The 16,828-nt window shown below is 38.3% G+C and overlaps 2 protein-coding genes across 3 annotated transcripts; one reads left to right on the top strand and one right to left on the bottom strand.

Annotated features, from left to right (window-relative positions):
* The first annotated feature begins 55 nt into the window (after nucleotides 1-55).
* Nucleotides 56-10,104, top strand: LOC137040148 (zinc finger protein 585A-like). Of its 2 annotated transcripts, none has more exons than XM_067415569.1 (3): nucleotides 56-1,182; nucleotides 4,056-4,324; nucleotides 7,697-10,104. In XM_067415569.1, the coding sequence occupies exons 2-3, from the start codon at nucleotides 4,153-4,155 to the stop codon at nucleotides 9,823-9,825; spliced, it is 2,301 nt and encodes a 766-aa protein (XP_067271670.1). In that variant the 5' UTR covers nucleotides 56-1,182; nucleotides 4,056-4,152; the 3' UTR covers nucleotides 9,826-10,104. The 2 variants fall into 2 exon arrangements, with proteins under 2 accessions (XP_067271670.1, XP_067271668.1); XM_067415567.1 differs by lacking the exon at nucleotides 56-1,182 and adding an exon at nucleotides 2,727-2,805.
* A 3,489-nt stretch (nucleotides 10,105-13,593) lies between these two features.
* Nucleotides 13,594-16,648, bottom strand: LOC137040158 (putative nuclease HARBI1). Its single transcript, XM_067415590.1, has 2 exons — nucleotides 16,135-16,648; nucleotides 13,594-15,677 (listed from the first exon to the last, which is right to left on the bottom strand). Exons 1-2 carry the CDS (start codon nucleotides 16,369-16,371, stop codon nucleotides 14,793-14,795), a joined length of 1,122 nt encoding a protein of 373 aa, XP_067271691.1. The 5' UTR covers nucleotides 16,372-16,648; the 3' UTR covers nucleotides 13,594-14,792.
* Between the last annotated feature and the right edge of the window lie 180 nt (nucleotides 16,649-16,828).

Raw genomic sequence — 16,828 nt, 5'->3', positions numbered from 1 at the left:
AAAGGTACTAATATGCACTTTTTAGGAGTAAAAAAGGTACAAAGTTGACCTTTTAAAGGGTTACTTCAGCGATTAGCATATGGCTTTGTATCAGTAGAAACCCTGGAGTATATTCAAATGACCGTGCTCCCCCTCTTATATCCCCCTGAGACGAGAGATTTATGCATTTTATTTCTGGAAAAATTCCTCTCCTGACGTCAGGAGAGGAATGTTTGCCCAGAGGCTAAAGACTACAGCCAGCAGAGGGAGCCATTTCCGCATGTTTTCAACTCGTGCATGTGGAATGGAGATCACACTTACAGCACAGCTCAGCTACAGGCATTAATTTAAACGGATGCTAAGCAATGTAAGTGTTTTAACTTCTCAAATTAATTTCTATGAAAGTTTAGCTTCCAAAGGCATGAACTGAAAACGCGTTGTGAATGTATGCCGCGAATGTGGTTGCGATTACCTCAGCTCTCATCACGAGAGCTCATCAACTCATTTATGACGTTAAATGTAATCTGAGTCCTAATCTGAGTCTGCTGTGAGACTCACGCGGCAACTCGATCGTTATATTGAACAGACACGTTCAGTATTTAATTGTACTTTCTGAACTCAGTCACTGTAATCCAGTAGCGGTGGCTTTGGGAATGGCCTCACAGGGCAGCGAAGCATTCTGGGAATTGTAGTCTTTCATCCTCATGAGACAAAAATACATTTTCTGTCTTTTCTCAGTCTAGAAAGCACCAAATTCAAAAATAATTTCACATTTCTTCTACATTAATGACCCAGTTTAAATACAGATTCATCTTCCCAGCGCTGAAGTACCCCTTTAAGGGTACTGCCCCAGCGACAAGCTGTTGTAACCCTAAAGGTGCAATTTTGACACCCTATTTTGTGTATCAATCATGCTGATAACTTTCTTTATTCCACTCCGCTCATGTTAATATTAAAATATTTGCCCAGGAACACTCAGGTAAGATGATGTAAATTTAGAGCAGCCTTCTGTCTGTACAAATTGACTTCTTTGATCACAGTTTTACCATTATTCTTGTGCACTGTCTGAACTGAACAGTCAATCAGAGTTCTTGCTCTCAGAGATGGCATTGTACCATTCTACCTTCTACATGCTGAATCAACCCGGAAAAACCTACGACGTCCAGCCGGTGTGTCTTGGGACTAAGACCAGCACTTTCAAATGTGAGTTTCAGATCAAAAGTCCTCCTAAAAAAGCGGGGGGAAAAACATTCTTTTTTTATATTACGCGTGTGGCTTTATAAGATGGGGAAAACCAGTTTCAGATATCAGAGATGCACTAAATGAGGAAAGATAAAAAACAAACAAATAAAAAAAAAGTTTTTTTTTTTTTTTTACATTATTAACCCTGGTTTAATATTTTTAGAAGTAAAGTTGGATTTATCTAATAAATTTGGGTTGTGATCTGATTTTTGCTTTTTATTAGGCTGAATGCTGTTACAGTAGTTTTAGATGAAGTATAACGAATACTTTTTGGCATTTTCATGTTTTAAATTTCCCAATATATATATATATATATATATATATATATATATATATATATATATATATATATATATATATATATATATATGACCTTATTGACTGAGATTGAATGGCTGTCTCTTTAAATAAAAACCTAAAATACATTTTAAAGCATTTGTTCTTGTCAGGCAATGCGGGCCATTAACATAATGTGAAATCAGAACAAGAACTGCATGCATGATTTTTATGACGTCATGAGCAATCCATTCATTTATATAGATCAGTGAGAAGGCATACTATAGTACTCTCACTATTTGTGTATGCTAATTTTCTAAATGCATGGAATACCCAGATGACCGACTATATTTGCCTTAAGAACCCTAACATCTGTGTTTGGAATGGTATAGTACCAAACAACTACTAATCTTTTGAAATATGTTTATTGTGAATACTATATGAATTTTCTGTATGCATGGGAATCTGTTTGCATCTGAAGACACTGCATGACATACTGTTTCCCACAATGCATTGCGCTCCATGTGACTTTCATCTTTGTGAATAGTGCATGAGTGAACTAGATGAGGGGAATAATAATAAATCACTTTTATAAGTACAGTACAAACTAGTTTTTCAGACAACACTATCATTAGATAAATTGTACTTTAATCTCTATGTTACGTTTCCGATCAAGTTACCTTTATTTTTATAGCACTTTATATATTTCAAAGCAGCTTTACAGTGATAATCAGGAAAATTGTGAATTTCAGATTTTCAAATTAATGAAATGCTTCAATAGCACTCTAAAAAGAAAATAGGTTTATTTATCAGCTGAAGTCCATTTATTCAAATCCTTTCAACAATGTGTGAAGTAATCAATTAGTAAATTAGTTAAATTCATATCAATAACATTTTATGCTTACAAAATATTGCCTATTTACATAATGTGTAGGGAATATACCATGAATCCTAAGACAATTATTGTGATGATTTGTAAAACCCAGCTATAGTGAGTCATGTTTACCTAATTGAGGTATTCTACACAGTAAGAAGTGATAGGTGTTCCTTTAAGGAGCTATATTTACTTTATCATATTAAGCACATTTTATGTTAAAAAATGTGTGTCAAGCAAAATAAAATTAATTTGAGCATTTGTTGAATACTGTAAATACTATTATTTCACACATTATTCTTAAAAAATATTAGGCAGTAAGCACTGTGTACTAGTATATGCAGTATGCTACTGTGCTGCTCCTGTTCATTTTCGCCTCGCGTTGATGACGTCACTCTAGCGCCATCACAGCGTTTAGTCTCTTCTGATGTGAGGTAAGCGGTTTGGTGATTCGTATATGTATACAATTATTAAATCACATATTGTTAAAGCAACATTTTACAGGGTCATTTCGGTATTTTTTTCTTTTGGCATATAGCTAATTGTGTGTCTTTTCTGACGTCTGCTGACTGAAATAATTGTTTAGCCTAGCAGGCAACGATGTGAGGAACTAATGTAAAAGACCTGAGCTCTTTTGTTTGTCTTTGTATGTTCGTTTGTATGATTGTCCAGGTGAAAAAAGTGCACTAAAACACTTTATTTCAGCACACTTCCATACTTAAAGTGATCTGTGTTCACGCAATAATCTGTACTTAATATACTAGAAAAAAATCTTAATATTAGTAAATTTAATCTTAAGAACATCTGTGCTATTTTGAGACACCATATGAACTAAAATGTGCTTTCAACATACTATCTCTGTATTTATTTACCACTTGTAGAACATTTGAACCCATCTTTCAAATATACTCATCCGACATAGAAAATAGACTTATGAATTATTTAAAATATAAGAATAATATATAACAAAAAAGTATTTGTAATGTATTGCCCACATGTTTTATACATTAAAAAATAATTTAAAATGTATTGTAACAGTTAATATTCCTTTTTTGATTTTTTTTTGTGCATTCAAGTATACTTTTCACCTTAGTTTCTATGTTTGGAGCAATAATTACATTGTTATTGAATTTCACTTGTTACAACTGGCTTACAATTGTAACATGAACAAAGGGCAACACGGACCGGCAAGTAGTGAAAGAAATAGTTTATTTAACAAAATAACATAATCAACAATTGTATTCAAACAATCAGTATAAGTGAAAGTCAGTAGTGAGACCATGCATGAAAGAGGACTGTAAGCTCAAGATCTGAATGGGTGCAAACAAATTGATATAACAAATGAAAAACCAACAGAATGTCAGCCGCTCAGTCAAGTGCAGTCACATGGTAGCCTTTCCCTTGCAGTCATTAGCGCTGCAGTTCTTATAGCCCAGAGAACGAGCCTAAGGTAGTGAACCACAGCCCCCACTAAACGGCACACATGCAAACAATAAGAAAAAACATTGGCCCAGCACTTACTGGCCCATAACACACTAGATTTAAAAAAGTATAACTTTTTAGGAATTATGATTATAAGGAATTAATGAGAATCAACCTTGAGAATGATGCGACAACATGCTTTAAGTGTGTGAATTAATGAAAGCATCAGTTTCATAACTGATTATGTTTATTTTTTTGGCAGATCTGCTCCTACCACAGCAATTCTACAAAGCCCCCACTGTGATTCAGTGAATGCTGGAATATTCCCATCAGCCTGCAAGTGAAGATAGAGTTTGCGAATGAACATTGAAGCCATGAATGATCCAGAACCCTGCAGAATAAAGGAGGAAGATACAGAAGAAAAAAGAGGTGATCCAGAACCTTTCAGAATAAAGCAGGAAGATACTGAAGAAAAAAGAGGTGATCCAGAACCCTTCAGAATAAAGCAGGAAGACACTGAAGAACAAATAGGTTGGTGTTTATTCTTGATTTTTAAAAAAAAAAAAGGTTGTACAACTTCAAGCAGTTCATCAGATTTAGTGGTTGCGGTTAGAAAAAATCATGAGCTGTGAAATAATCATTGCTAAAAGGGGGTTTCGCACTCCTTATTTATAAGAACTTAGTGTTGGGAATTTAGAGTCATACCCTATAAAGAGACCTTTCTGCTTAATTAAGAACATGAGTCAAAGTTGTAGTTAAATAAGTTGACAGAGTTTACTGAAGACAAAGATCTCCACACTCCCATAGCCTGGAGCTAGCCTCAAACTCACTCATAATACAAAAACACTAGTACGTATAGGTCGTCATCAATTCTAGTTTAATCTGTTTAATAGATAATTCTATTTGAACGTGGTATTCTATTCTCTATGCAGAGTAGATTACAGATATAGACATTATCTTTGTCACACCATGTTCTACTGATCAGGTATAACATTATGACCACCGACAGGTGAAGTGGGGGGCTGGCCTGTGTGGTCTGATCAAACAGACGATCTACTGTAGCTCAAATTGCTCAAAAAGTTAATGCTGGTTTTGATAGAAATGTGTCAGATTACACAGTGCATCGCAGTTTTTTGTGAATGGTGCTGCATAGCTGAAAACCAGTCAGGGTTCCCATGCTGACCCCTGTCCACTGCCGAAAGCGCCAACAGTGGGCACGTGAGCATCAGAACTGGACCACAGAGCAATGAAAGAAGGTGGCCTGGTCTGATGAATCACGTTTTCTTTTACATCGCATGGAACGAGTGTGTGTGCGTCGCTTACCTGGAGAACACATGGCACCAGAATGCACTATGGGAAGAAGGCAAGCTTGCAGAGGCAGTCTAATGCTTTAGGCAATATTCTGCTGGGAAACCTTTGGTCCTGCCATCAATGTGTATGTTACTTTGACACGTACAACCTACCTAAGCATTGTTACAGACCATGTACACCATTTCATGGAAACGGTATTCCCTGATGGTTGTGGCCTCATTCAGCAGGATAATGCGCCCTTCCACAAAGCAAAAGTTGTTCAGGAAAGATTTGAGGAGCACAACAACGAGTTTAAGGTGTTGACTTGGCCTCCAAATTCCCCAAATCTCAATCCAATCGAGCATCTATGGAATGTGCTGGACAAACCAGTCTGACCCATGGAGGCCCCACCTCACAACTCACAAGACTTAAAGGATCTGCTGCTAACATCTTGGTGCCAGATACCACAGCACACCTTCAGGGGTCTAGTTGAGTCCATGCCTCGACGGGTCAGGACTGTTTTGCCAGCAAAAGCAGGACCAATACAATAGAAAGAATTACCTTATTTTCTGGACTATAAGTCACTCTGGAGTATAAGTCACATTAGTCAAAAAATGCGTCATGAAGAGGAAAAAAACATATAAGTCGCAGCATTATACTGGACTATAATGCCAGCTTTGCACCGCATGCGCAAGTATTGGCAGGGCAGAAGCAGTGCGGAGAGCGGGAGCGCACGCCCGCACACTGTGTATAATCGAGCAGTCATAATGTTATGCCTGATTGGTGTTTGCAAGCAGCTTTAGTAAGGGTCACAGGTGAGTGGGGCTGCGCATAATATTGTTTTGGCATCAATATCAAAAGTCATGTGTCCTGTCAGTTTGAACATTCAAGCGTTTTTTCCCCAACTATTCGAGTGCAAGAAGACGCAAAAGATGCGCGCGCACAGACCAGCACAGACTGCACACAAAGACCGAATTCTGTTCTCTTCCACATCTATTTGTGCTTGAACAGACACATACATGCAAAATTATGTCAAAAAGCCCATCTCTGGGAGTATCCTTGTAAACACAATTGATTATGGCTTACATGAACATAATTCATTGAGAAAGAAAATGGATGCATATCATTATTTTGTGTCTGTGCATTCAAGTGACAGTAGCCTAATATTCTTGCTCCTGTCAGTGTCATTAATGTTAATCAAACAACAAAATACAAAGAGAAAATCACTTTTATAGTTTTAACAACAAGTAATTATTAGGGCTGTCGATTTAACACGTTAATTACCTAAATTAGTTATGGTAAAAAAGAACATGTTAAAATTATTAATGCATATACCCCATCCCGTACATACTTAGGTCATCTTACATTTCATACATTGATGAAGAAAATGATGCAGGGCAATAACCCGTGTGATGAAGCCGATAGAAAGCAGGTAGAATGTCCCTAAAATTCAAGATCTTTAGTATCAGGGTGTTTTTAAAAGTTTGTTGTGGTCCACTTCAGAGCCCGGTTGTTCCCGCTGGTGCTATGCGGGAGTACACTTCCAGACTCACTTCCGCTCATATATATGGTAAATCATCATCACTATCATCCCTAACAGGTTTTATTGAAATAAATACGTCGTACATCTGATAAAATGCATGCCCAGGTTACTTTTCTTGCGCACACGAGTCCCTTTCACATGCACAAGTTGCGCAACCGAATACAGACCAACTCCTCGAATTCGGTAAAGTGAGCTCAGCTCACCCGGGTCTGCATGCTTTCACATTACAAATTTTGTGTATGTTCATGTGAACCGTCAAGTCAACTTTATTTATATAGCGCTTTTACAATGACGATTGTTTCAAAGCAGCTTCACAGTGTTAAACAGGAAAATATTGCAACAAAATTGGATTCGGCTGTACAGTCGTTCTGGAGAAAACGGGGATGTTATCAGCTTATTTCAATTTATCATTTAGCGACAATGTGGGCAAGTTAGTAATGTAGTTGATACAGTTGATTTAGTAATTGATTTCATTTGGATATTTAGTTGAAAACTTAGATTGAAATTTTAGTGTCCCCCAACTGAGCAAGCCAAGCCAAAGCGACAGTGGGAAGGAACCAAAACAAAAACCAAAAGATTCAAACCCTGCCCCGTTTCGAACTAAACTGTCAGTTTAAAAATGGCAGTTTCTCACACAAACACATTGCTTCACTTCAGAAGGTCTTTATTACCCTGGAGCCGTGTGGAGTACTTTTATAATGGATGGATGCACATTTTTTGGCTTTAAATTTTGGACTTCCATTTACTACCATTATAATGTTTGGATTATAATTGAATTCATCTAAAAGAAGAAGGAAATATACACATAGGATGGCTTGAGGTTGAATAAATAATGGGGTATTTTTTTATCTTTGCATGAACTCGCTTTTATCAAACATATTCAATAGTTCTCATGCAAAAACATTTGATTTATGATAATGATGGAATGAATAATGTACACAGTTCAAATGATGCATCAAAATGTTCACAATTTATTCTATTATGTCAGAGAGTTCACATGTCCTTTTTCGTTCACATTTCTCTCTTTTTATGATTTACTGGAAATCAAACTTTTTTTACTTTCATTTTAGACCTGATAGAAACTAACAAGGAGATTGAAGAACTCATTGAATGGGGGGAGAAACATCAAGTCAAAACTAAAGAAAAGTCCTTGAGTCCCTCATTGGAAAGAAATGCCAAAGTGTCTTTCACTTGCCCACAGTGTGGCAAGAGTTTCTCATGCGAGCAAAATCTTAACCTTCACATAAAACTTCATCGTGGAGGGAAGCCATACGCATGTGATTGGTGTGATAAGATTTTCACAATAAAAGGAAACCTTAATGAACACATGAAAATCCACACTGGGGAGATGTACACGTGTGGTGAATGTGGGAAGAATTTCTCACAAAAAGGAAACCTTGACGAACACAGGAAAATGCACACTGTAGCTAGGCCGTACACATGTGATCGGTGTGGGAAGAGTTTCTCATTTCAAGGAAACCTTAACGATCACATGAAGATCCACACTGGAAAGAAGCCTTATCCATGTGATCAGTGTTGGAAGAGTTTTGCGCATAAAGCAACCCTTAATGAACACATGAAAATCCACAATGGTGAGAAACCACATTCATGTGATAAGTGTGGGAAGTGTTTCGCAGAAAAACGAGTCCTTAATGAACACATGAAAATCCACAATAGACAAAAGCCACACTCATGTGATCAGTGTGGGAAGAGTTTCATACAAAAAGGAAACCTTAACGAACACATGAGGATCCACACTGGAGAGAAGCCACATACATGTGATCAGTGTGGGAAGAGTTTCACAAGAAAAGGAGCCCTTAAGGATCACATAAAAATCCACACTGGAGAGAAGCCGTACACATGTGATCAGTGTGGGAAGAGCTTCATGAAATCTGGTGTTTTTAAAGTACATCTGCATACTCATTCTAGAGAAAGACTATACAACTGTGACCAGTGTGGTAAAACGTTTTTTAGGCCAGATTTCCTGAAGGACCACCTTAAAGTTCATACAAAGACGAAGCCTTACATCTGTTATTTATGTGGAAAGAGTTTTAGTCAGATGGGTGCATTAAAAATACACCAGAAAAGACACAGCGGTGTGAAGGATTATGTTTGCACAGAGTGTGGGAAGACATTTTTTACAGATGGAGCACTGAAAGTGCACCAGACAGTTCATATTGGAGAAAAAACCTATAAATGTTCACACTGTGACAACAGATTCAAACGGTCATTATATCTGAAAATACATGAGAGGATCCACACTGGAGAGAAGCCGCACACATGTGATCAGTGTGGGAAGAGTTTCAGACTAAAAGGAACACTTAAAGAACACATGCAAATCCACACCGGGGAGAAACCGTACACATGTGATCATTGTGGGAAATGTTTCATACAAAAAGGAAACCTTAACGTGCACATGAAAATCCACACTGGAGAGAAGCCATACACATGTGATCAGTGTGGGAAGAGTTTCACACATAAAGGAAACCTTAACGTACACATGAAAAGCCACACTGGAGTGAAGCTGTACACATGTGATCAGTGTGGGAAGAGTTTTGCACAAAAAGCACTCCTTAATGATCACAAGAGAATCCACACTGAAGAGAAGCCGTACACATGTGATCAATGTGGGAAAAGTTTCAGAAAATCAAGTGTTTTTAAAGTACATCTGCATACTCATTCTAGAGAAAGACTATATAACTGTGACCAGTGTGGTAAAGACTTTTTTAGGGCAGATTCCCTGAAGAACCACCTGAAAGTTCATACAAAGGAGAAGCCACATGTGTGTTCTTTGTGTGCAAAGCGTTTTAGTGAGCTGAGTGCTTTAAAATTACACCAGAAAAGACACAGCGGTGTGAAGGATCATGTTTGCTCGGAGTGTGGTAAGAGTTTTTTTACAGATAGTGAACTGAAAGTCCACCAGACAGTTCATACTAGAGAAACACCTTACAAGTGTTCAGAATGTGGCAAGACATTCAAACGGTCAATATATCTGAAAATACATGAGAGGATCCACACTGGAGAGAAGCCATATCACTGCCATTCATGTGGAAAATGTTTCACTCAATTATCTTCTCTAATCTTTCATAAGAAAAAATGCATGTCTGAGAATAAAGTAAGTAGTTTGAGTTCTGATCCTGTACTTCCAGGTGTGAACCTGTGTAATGCTGCATCAGAGATTACTTTAAAAATCGATTAATCAAAGAGTATTGGAATGACCAATCGACTGATCATTGGTTATTTCACAGATTAAACTGGGTTTGACCAACTAATCAGCTTTTGCTGTTCATTGAATTATTAAGTTATAGCTGCTACAATGATCTGTACTGTCAGCATGGCATCAACTGAACACCCATTTGATTAGTACTAGTGTTTATGTATCTTAAGTGAATTTAAGGCTAGATCCTTTTACTCATTTTCTACGGCCTTTGGAATTGTAAAGAACTTTGTCTTCAGTAAACACTCTTGTCAACTTCAACTTTGACTCCTGGTCTTCATTGAGCAGATTGGTCTCTTAAGTGGTTTAAAGCACGTTAATAATCATCCCCCATTATTGTCATCAGTGATCTCAAATAAAGCTGTTTTAGTTAAAAGAGGTAGTTGACCCAAAAATGAAAATTTGATGTTTATCTGCTTATCCCCAGGGCATCCAAGATATAGGTCACTTTGTTTCTTCAGTAGAACACAAATTAAGATTTTTTAACTCTATCCGTTTCAGTCTGTCATTCTTATAATGCATGTGAAAACAAATAAATGAGAGTGGGAAAAAAAATCATGCACAGACAAATCCATATTAAACACTGCGGCTCGTGAAAACACATTGATGTCTTAGACACAAAACGACCAGTATGTGCGAGAATCTAAACCGTATTTATATAATTTTTTGCCTCTAATACACCACTATGTCCAACAGCTTTCAGCCTGTGGTCACTTGCCGGAAGTGATCCCTTCTGGCCACACAGCAACAACATTCCCAAATAATCACATGATATCTAAACAAAATGAGGGAAAAAAATCCACTAAAGGAAGTTCACAAACTTAACAACAATACAAAATCAATGCAAAAACTGAAACAGTCCTGTTAGACTTTCACTCGTTGGGGCTTCCTCTGGGCCAGTGGCCAGGGTTTTTTGGAGAAGGCACCGTGGATGATTTCATATCCCATCCAACACCAGCTTTAAAGACTTTTAAAATCATTTTAGCTTAACTTACTTTCAGACAGCTGCAAGTGTTTGAATAACTTCTGTTTGTGATTTGATGTGGATTATGATCACTGTATAAGGCAGAAATAGTTATATGTCATGAAACTATTTGCGCTTACCATTACCATAGTAGACATGGTAAATACAACTGCAAAAAAATTAAAGAAATGAGACAAATCAAATAGGTTATCACAATCGAGTATTCATTTTTTCTGTCAGTGCGTCTCGTCTCTTTTTACCGGAATTATACCGCATATGTCATAAATAAAGCTACTCTGACTAAAATAACTGTATTGGGACTGTCACTGGAGAGAGTGCTAAAGCTGCTCAGGTCGTATTTTTGTTGGAAAATATGTAGAAGTGATTGGATGTTCTTTCTAAATGTGATGTGAACATATTGTCCATTGACTACAAATAAACAGACACAGACGTAACTGAATAAGTATGCACCTTCTTTCTTTTGGGAAATAACGATAAATACCACTTTCTGTGGGACTAATATGTAATCTCAACAAATTGATCAATTCATCACTTATTATTTTAAAACTGCTGTATAACATTGATGCTTGAGTTTAATCTTTAAGGAAATAACAAAAAAGCCAAACATTTTATGTTGGTTTTATGATTTCACTAGTTTCCAGAAATTTCTTTCTGCTTAGTGTTCTATTAAAACTTCCATTTGTTGGTGAAACGATGGGTTAAGTTTGACGTTGTTCCAGAGTTGAATATCATTTTTCGTGACCTTTATAGACAACTAAAAGAAACAATGGATAATTCACCTCAGCTCTTGAAAATAATAGAAAAAACTATCTTCAAACTGTCAACTCAAGGTGAACAAGTGTATTCTGATTTTTAAAAAATGGTTTCAGTCACTCAGTCCGTGTTTTTAATCATGCTAAAATGGTGGTTTAGGAAGGTTAAGGCATTCAATATTGTACTTGTCTAAGAATGCAGTCTGTGCTTGCACAGAGAGCCCGCCCGCTCTTCTGATTGGCTGTGATTTTTTTTGATTGATTGATCTTCCGTATGGTTTTCCGCTACAACTCTTGTCGCTTGGTGTCTGGTTAGGACATGGCGTTAGGCTTGAAAATTTAATTTTCAAAGCTGCAACAGAACTAATGAGCAGCATCATGAGCTGTTTATTTCCCCGGCAACTGCCATGCCCCTGGTAGTATGTGAGTCTAAATAGATAAATCTGAATTTGTTAAGATGTGTGCATCTAATTCTCTTTCAGCAATATCTTTGGGAAAGGCTTGTGTCCCTAATGTGCCTAGTCAACTTCCACTAGACCTACACATAGATGCTCCACCCCAGAAGCTGTCTCCTGCACCTCTGAAATTGCCTCCGTCTCCTGCACCACTGAATTTGTCTGTTGCTGAACCATCACCTGCCTGTGCTCCAAAGTGGGCACCAGTCTCAAACCCCCAACAAATACATAAAAGTACATTACGTTTATTCCTAGCACAATTTTTACATTGATATATTTGCTGTGACTTATCTATTTAAATGTGTGCCATAGATACAAAGCCATGGACGCACAATGCAACATTGCTTCTAATTTCTCTGACAAAGCAAATGGCTGAAGACTTTCAATCTCCCGTATTAAAGAAAGTAGAAGTGTGGAAAAAGGTATCTGCACAAATGCTGGCAAAAGGACACAACTTTGGAGCAGAGGCATGTGACAATAAGTTCAGGCAGTTAAAACACAGGTTTGTTTTGATACAGACATTTGCATTATTTTTTGAAATAGGGCCACTTGAAGACATTTGTTATTTCTGGGTTTCTATTATTAGATACAAAACAATAGTGGACAGTAAGAAGAAGACTGGGAGTGGTGCCAGCAGCTGGGTCTTTTTCTCACCAATGAAGGACCTCCTGACTGATGATCAAAGTGTGGAGCCGGTCCTGATCGTGTCATCTTTTGCTGGTGATGATCTTTTTCTATATACATTTTTGTTTGTGCCACATCAACATGGATTAGCTCATTCAGAGCAGTTTAATAAAAGAAAATGTATAATTCACGCTTTTATAAGAATCTTGTATATTATTGGATCTTATTTGTAAGTTTTAATTCAGTTACTCAGTAATGTCATAAAATGCCTCACATTAGCATCCATGTTGGATACAAAGTAGCTCCAATGTTGTCATCTACTTTTTTCTGTGTAACTTGCTAGTGTTGCTAAAAGCTTTATTTAAAGGATGTCTATTGTGTGACTCAGGTCATTCGAAGCCGGGTTAACTTGATGTTTAAAGTAGCTTTGTTGGCACATGATTCTAATTTACAGGAGATGCAGATGTGTTCGTCCATGTGAGAACCGCAAAATATATTTGTCGGGGAAAGTGATTTTTGATGCCTTATTCATTACCTTTTTGACGCCACCAAGTTTATTCTTTCTTTCCACTCAGGATCGTCATCAGATCCAGTTGGCCCAGAACCATCAACTTCACAACCATCATCTTCACAACCTTCATCTTCACAGCCAAAGCCATCAGCAGAACATGGCAAAAAGAGAAGGCACAAGTCTGAAGCACCTGAGTGGTTTGAGCAGTATGTCACTGAGCAGAGGAGGCAGATGTCAGAACTCATGGCCCTGCAAAAGCAAGCAGTGGAAGTGGCAAGGGAACGTAACAACATCTTAAAAGAATTTGTTTCTGCTTTGATGAAGAAATAACAACTTTGTGTTTTCTCCTTCTGCCACATTCTGCTGACGGTTAGGTTCTATTTTGTTTGTTTGGGGGGGAGTACGGAGTGTGGAAACAAACTATTGTTGGACGTTTAATGGAGTATTTCTGTGTTAAAAATACTCCTTCCGGTTTCTCACAAGTTTCGGAGTTTTTTTCGAGTATGGCTCAGCTTGACGTTAATAGACCGGAAGGTCCTTGTATGGGCCGTACGGGCTCTTCTCCCGCACGCGCGCACGCCCATAAACACTCTCTCAGCTGCAGATCCACTCGTCCGTGAACACTTATGTCGGTTATAATCCGCGCCGCACTCCACTTTATTCCTCCACTTTGACATTAAGCGACTTCAACGCTTCAGCACAGCATTCCGGGAAGGCAGCGCTGCATTTGAACCGATTTGAACGCAGAAATGACGGGAAGCTTCACATCGCTTCAGTCGCGTCGCAAAGTGGACCTCCACACTCCAAGAAGTGTGTTTTTTACTGGGCGGTCCCAGCGATAAAGGTTCGGTCCTGCTTTGGAAGCAGCCGGTGAGTAAAACTGCTTCAAATGTCTGTGCTGTTGCTTACCGTCGCGTGAGTAAACATCAGTAAACGACACAATCGCGTGCTTCGTCATTCAAATGCGCTAACGGACTTCATTGCTGTTCTCTGTATAATGTTACACTAGTCTAACATGTAAAACCGTTTTGCTTGCTACTGCTAAGGTTTAGTCGCATACAATAGTCCATAAACCGAATCATGTCCTCATAAACTGCGAGTAAAGACACACAAATGTTGACAGGCCACTAAATACAGTCCATACCACAGAGACGGACGTCCTGCTGTTGCTGTTTCTATTTCAGCCTCCAAATTAGATTCTGGATCATATCTATTAGCTGAGATCGATAGCAAGGGTTTCTCCACGCTTGAGGACGTCACCGCTTTACGCATTCGTCATTCTTTAGCTCCGCCCACACGATACGCCTCCAGACGCTCGTTTTTTTCCGGAAAGACTCGGTACAGCCCATATTTCTTTTATAAATATAATAAAACTAAAGACTTTTCGGAGATATGAAGGATGCAATACTACTCTATAGGTACTCAAGATTGACATGAGATTGACTGAAACTGAGTGTTTTACCCCCCCTTTAATGGGATGATTTACAGTATATATGCTGTAGGAAATGCATGCTAACTTGATCACTTCACCTTCATGGCTTTCCATTCAATATTTTATTTCCATTTTTCAAAGAAAAAAACATCTGAAAACTAAGGTGAACACAAAAAGTTAAACAGAAACTTTAGTCATCCTTCTCCAAAACTAAAGCAAGTTCATCCCTTTTTCGCTGACCTAAAGTATTTTCAGGGTGTCCTGGTTGACAATCATGGTTGTCATTGTTGCCATCCAACTCTTCACAATCCTGATAATGGAGGCCTTCCTCCTTCAAGAGGAAATTGTGTAGAACACATGCAGCTGTGATAACCACTGGTACTTTTTTAACATCTTCCATGGGCAAGTACTTCAGTCGTCTCCATTTCCCCTTTAGAAGGCCAAATGCCCTTTCAATCACATCTCTGGTTGAGCTGTGGAGTGTGTTAAAAAAATTTTGCCTTCGGGATAAGTGCCCATTATCTCTGTATGGTGTAATAAGAGACGTGCTGAGTGGGTATGCAGAGTCTCCAAGGAGGTGGTAGACTTCTACATCCTGGAGATGGCCATATAATGGGCAGTTCTGAAACACCCAAGCATCGTGCACAGACCCTGGCCAACCAGTGTACACATCCAGGAACATCATCTGTGATGTACACACTGCTTGGAGATGAATACTTGCATGTCCTTTCCTGTTAATGTAACTGTTTCTACGGAGTGTGGGTGCTGGGATGGGAATGTGTGTGCCATCGATTGCTCCAATGACTCCAGGGAAGCCAGTTTTGTCCTGAAAGCCATTTGCCAGGTTTGCGTACTCATCCTCTCTGGGCCATCGAATGTATTCATTTCTCAGTGTACAAAGGACCTCGCAAATGTCCGAAAAAATATAATGAAGTGTTCCTTTTGACATATCAAACCGTTCTGCAACACCCCCAAAGCTTTCTTGGTTTGCCAACAACCAAATCGAGCACAGCAGTTTTTTCGGTGTGTCCAAGGTTACGCTTACCAGGAAAGGACCAACTTTCTCACAGAGAGCCTGTAGAAAAGTATGTGCAACATTTAAAGTATTAGTTTCTACATCCCTATGATGCATAATAAGCTGACACAAATCTTATGACTTGTATATATTGTTTGCACGTTAATTACATTAAATGCTAAGAGCACAAGTGTAGATCTGGAATTTTTTCCCGTCTGTCTAAATATAATTTTGTAATTGCAATGTCTTCTGGTCCATTTAATTTCCTAAACGCTGATTAATGTAGGCTAGCATATAAATACTATAGAAACGTATATTTGGTATTGTGTTGTGGAGTGACACTTTCATAAACTTTTTTATACTCCTCTGATTTAATGGTAACTATTACAATATCATAGCACAACAGCAGTGATCGGCAAAATGATAAGCCAAGCCTACTCACAATAAAAATAAATCATTAATAAGGCCATATAGATCGCAACACAATCTCAGAGGTAAGAAGTGGATTATTCTATACCTGAAATGTTTGTCTTTTCATCCCGAAATGCGAGGCAAATGTTGGATCACAATAATTAGCCACGGTTTCCACAAATCCCTTCACTCGATTGGGATGTTCTCTTTTATTCTGGACGGCAAGGGCAGTGACTGTGACATCGAGGGTGTTTTGCAGTATTAAACACGTATTTATGCCGATTTCATCAGGCTCTGAAAATTCTTCAAAAAGAACACAAAGAATGGCCTTCTCTGCTGCCATAGTTGCAGATGCGTCATCAGAACAGGGTGTTCAACGCACCACCGTTTCCGTTTAAAAAACGTTTAGCAACGTTTTCTGTCGGGGCTGATTCATAAGGGGCAACCTCCCACTGTCTCTCTTAAAACCATTAAAACCAACACGTCTTAACTGCAATTCATCGACTGGCCGCAAGAGACAGGCTCCAAAAGAGAGTCAAATCTATATTTTCCCCCCAATGTTAAAATACCCAAATTTACAACAGAAAAGAAATATGTTTACAACACTATGAATTATTTAATTGCCCACAAGAGACTGGTCAGAATTTAGGTTACAGTTTTAATCATTATTATTATCTCCTTTGCTGTTGTTTTCCATCTTTCCAACAATTATGCGCTCGACACTCCAATCCGTTAGGGGGCGGGAATGCAGCATTTACACGTTGGTATGTCATCCGCCAAAAACACCAGAAGAAGGCGAA

This window comes from Pseudorasbora parva, chromosome 14 (genome assembly GCF_024679245.1).
Source record: "Pseudorasbora parva isolate DD20220531a chromosome 14, ASM2467924v1, whole genome shotgun sequence".
NCBI lineage: Eukaryota > Metazoa > Chordata > Actinopteri > Cypriniformes > Gobionidae > Pseudorasbora > Pseudorasbora parva.
This window is presented reverse-complemented; position numbering and strand designations above follow the sequence as displayed.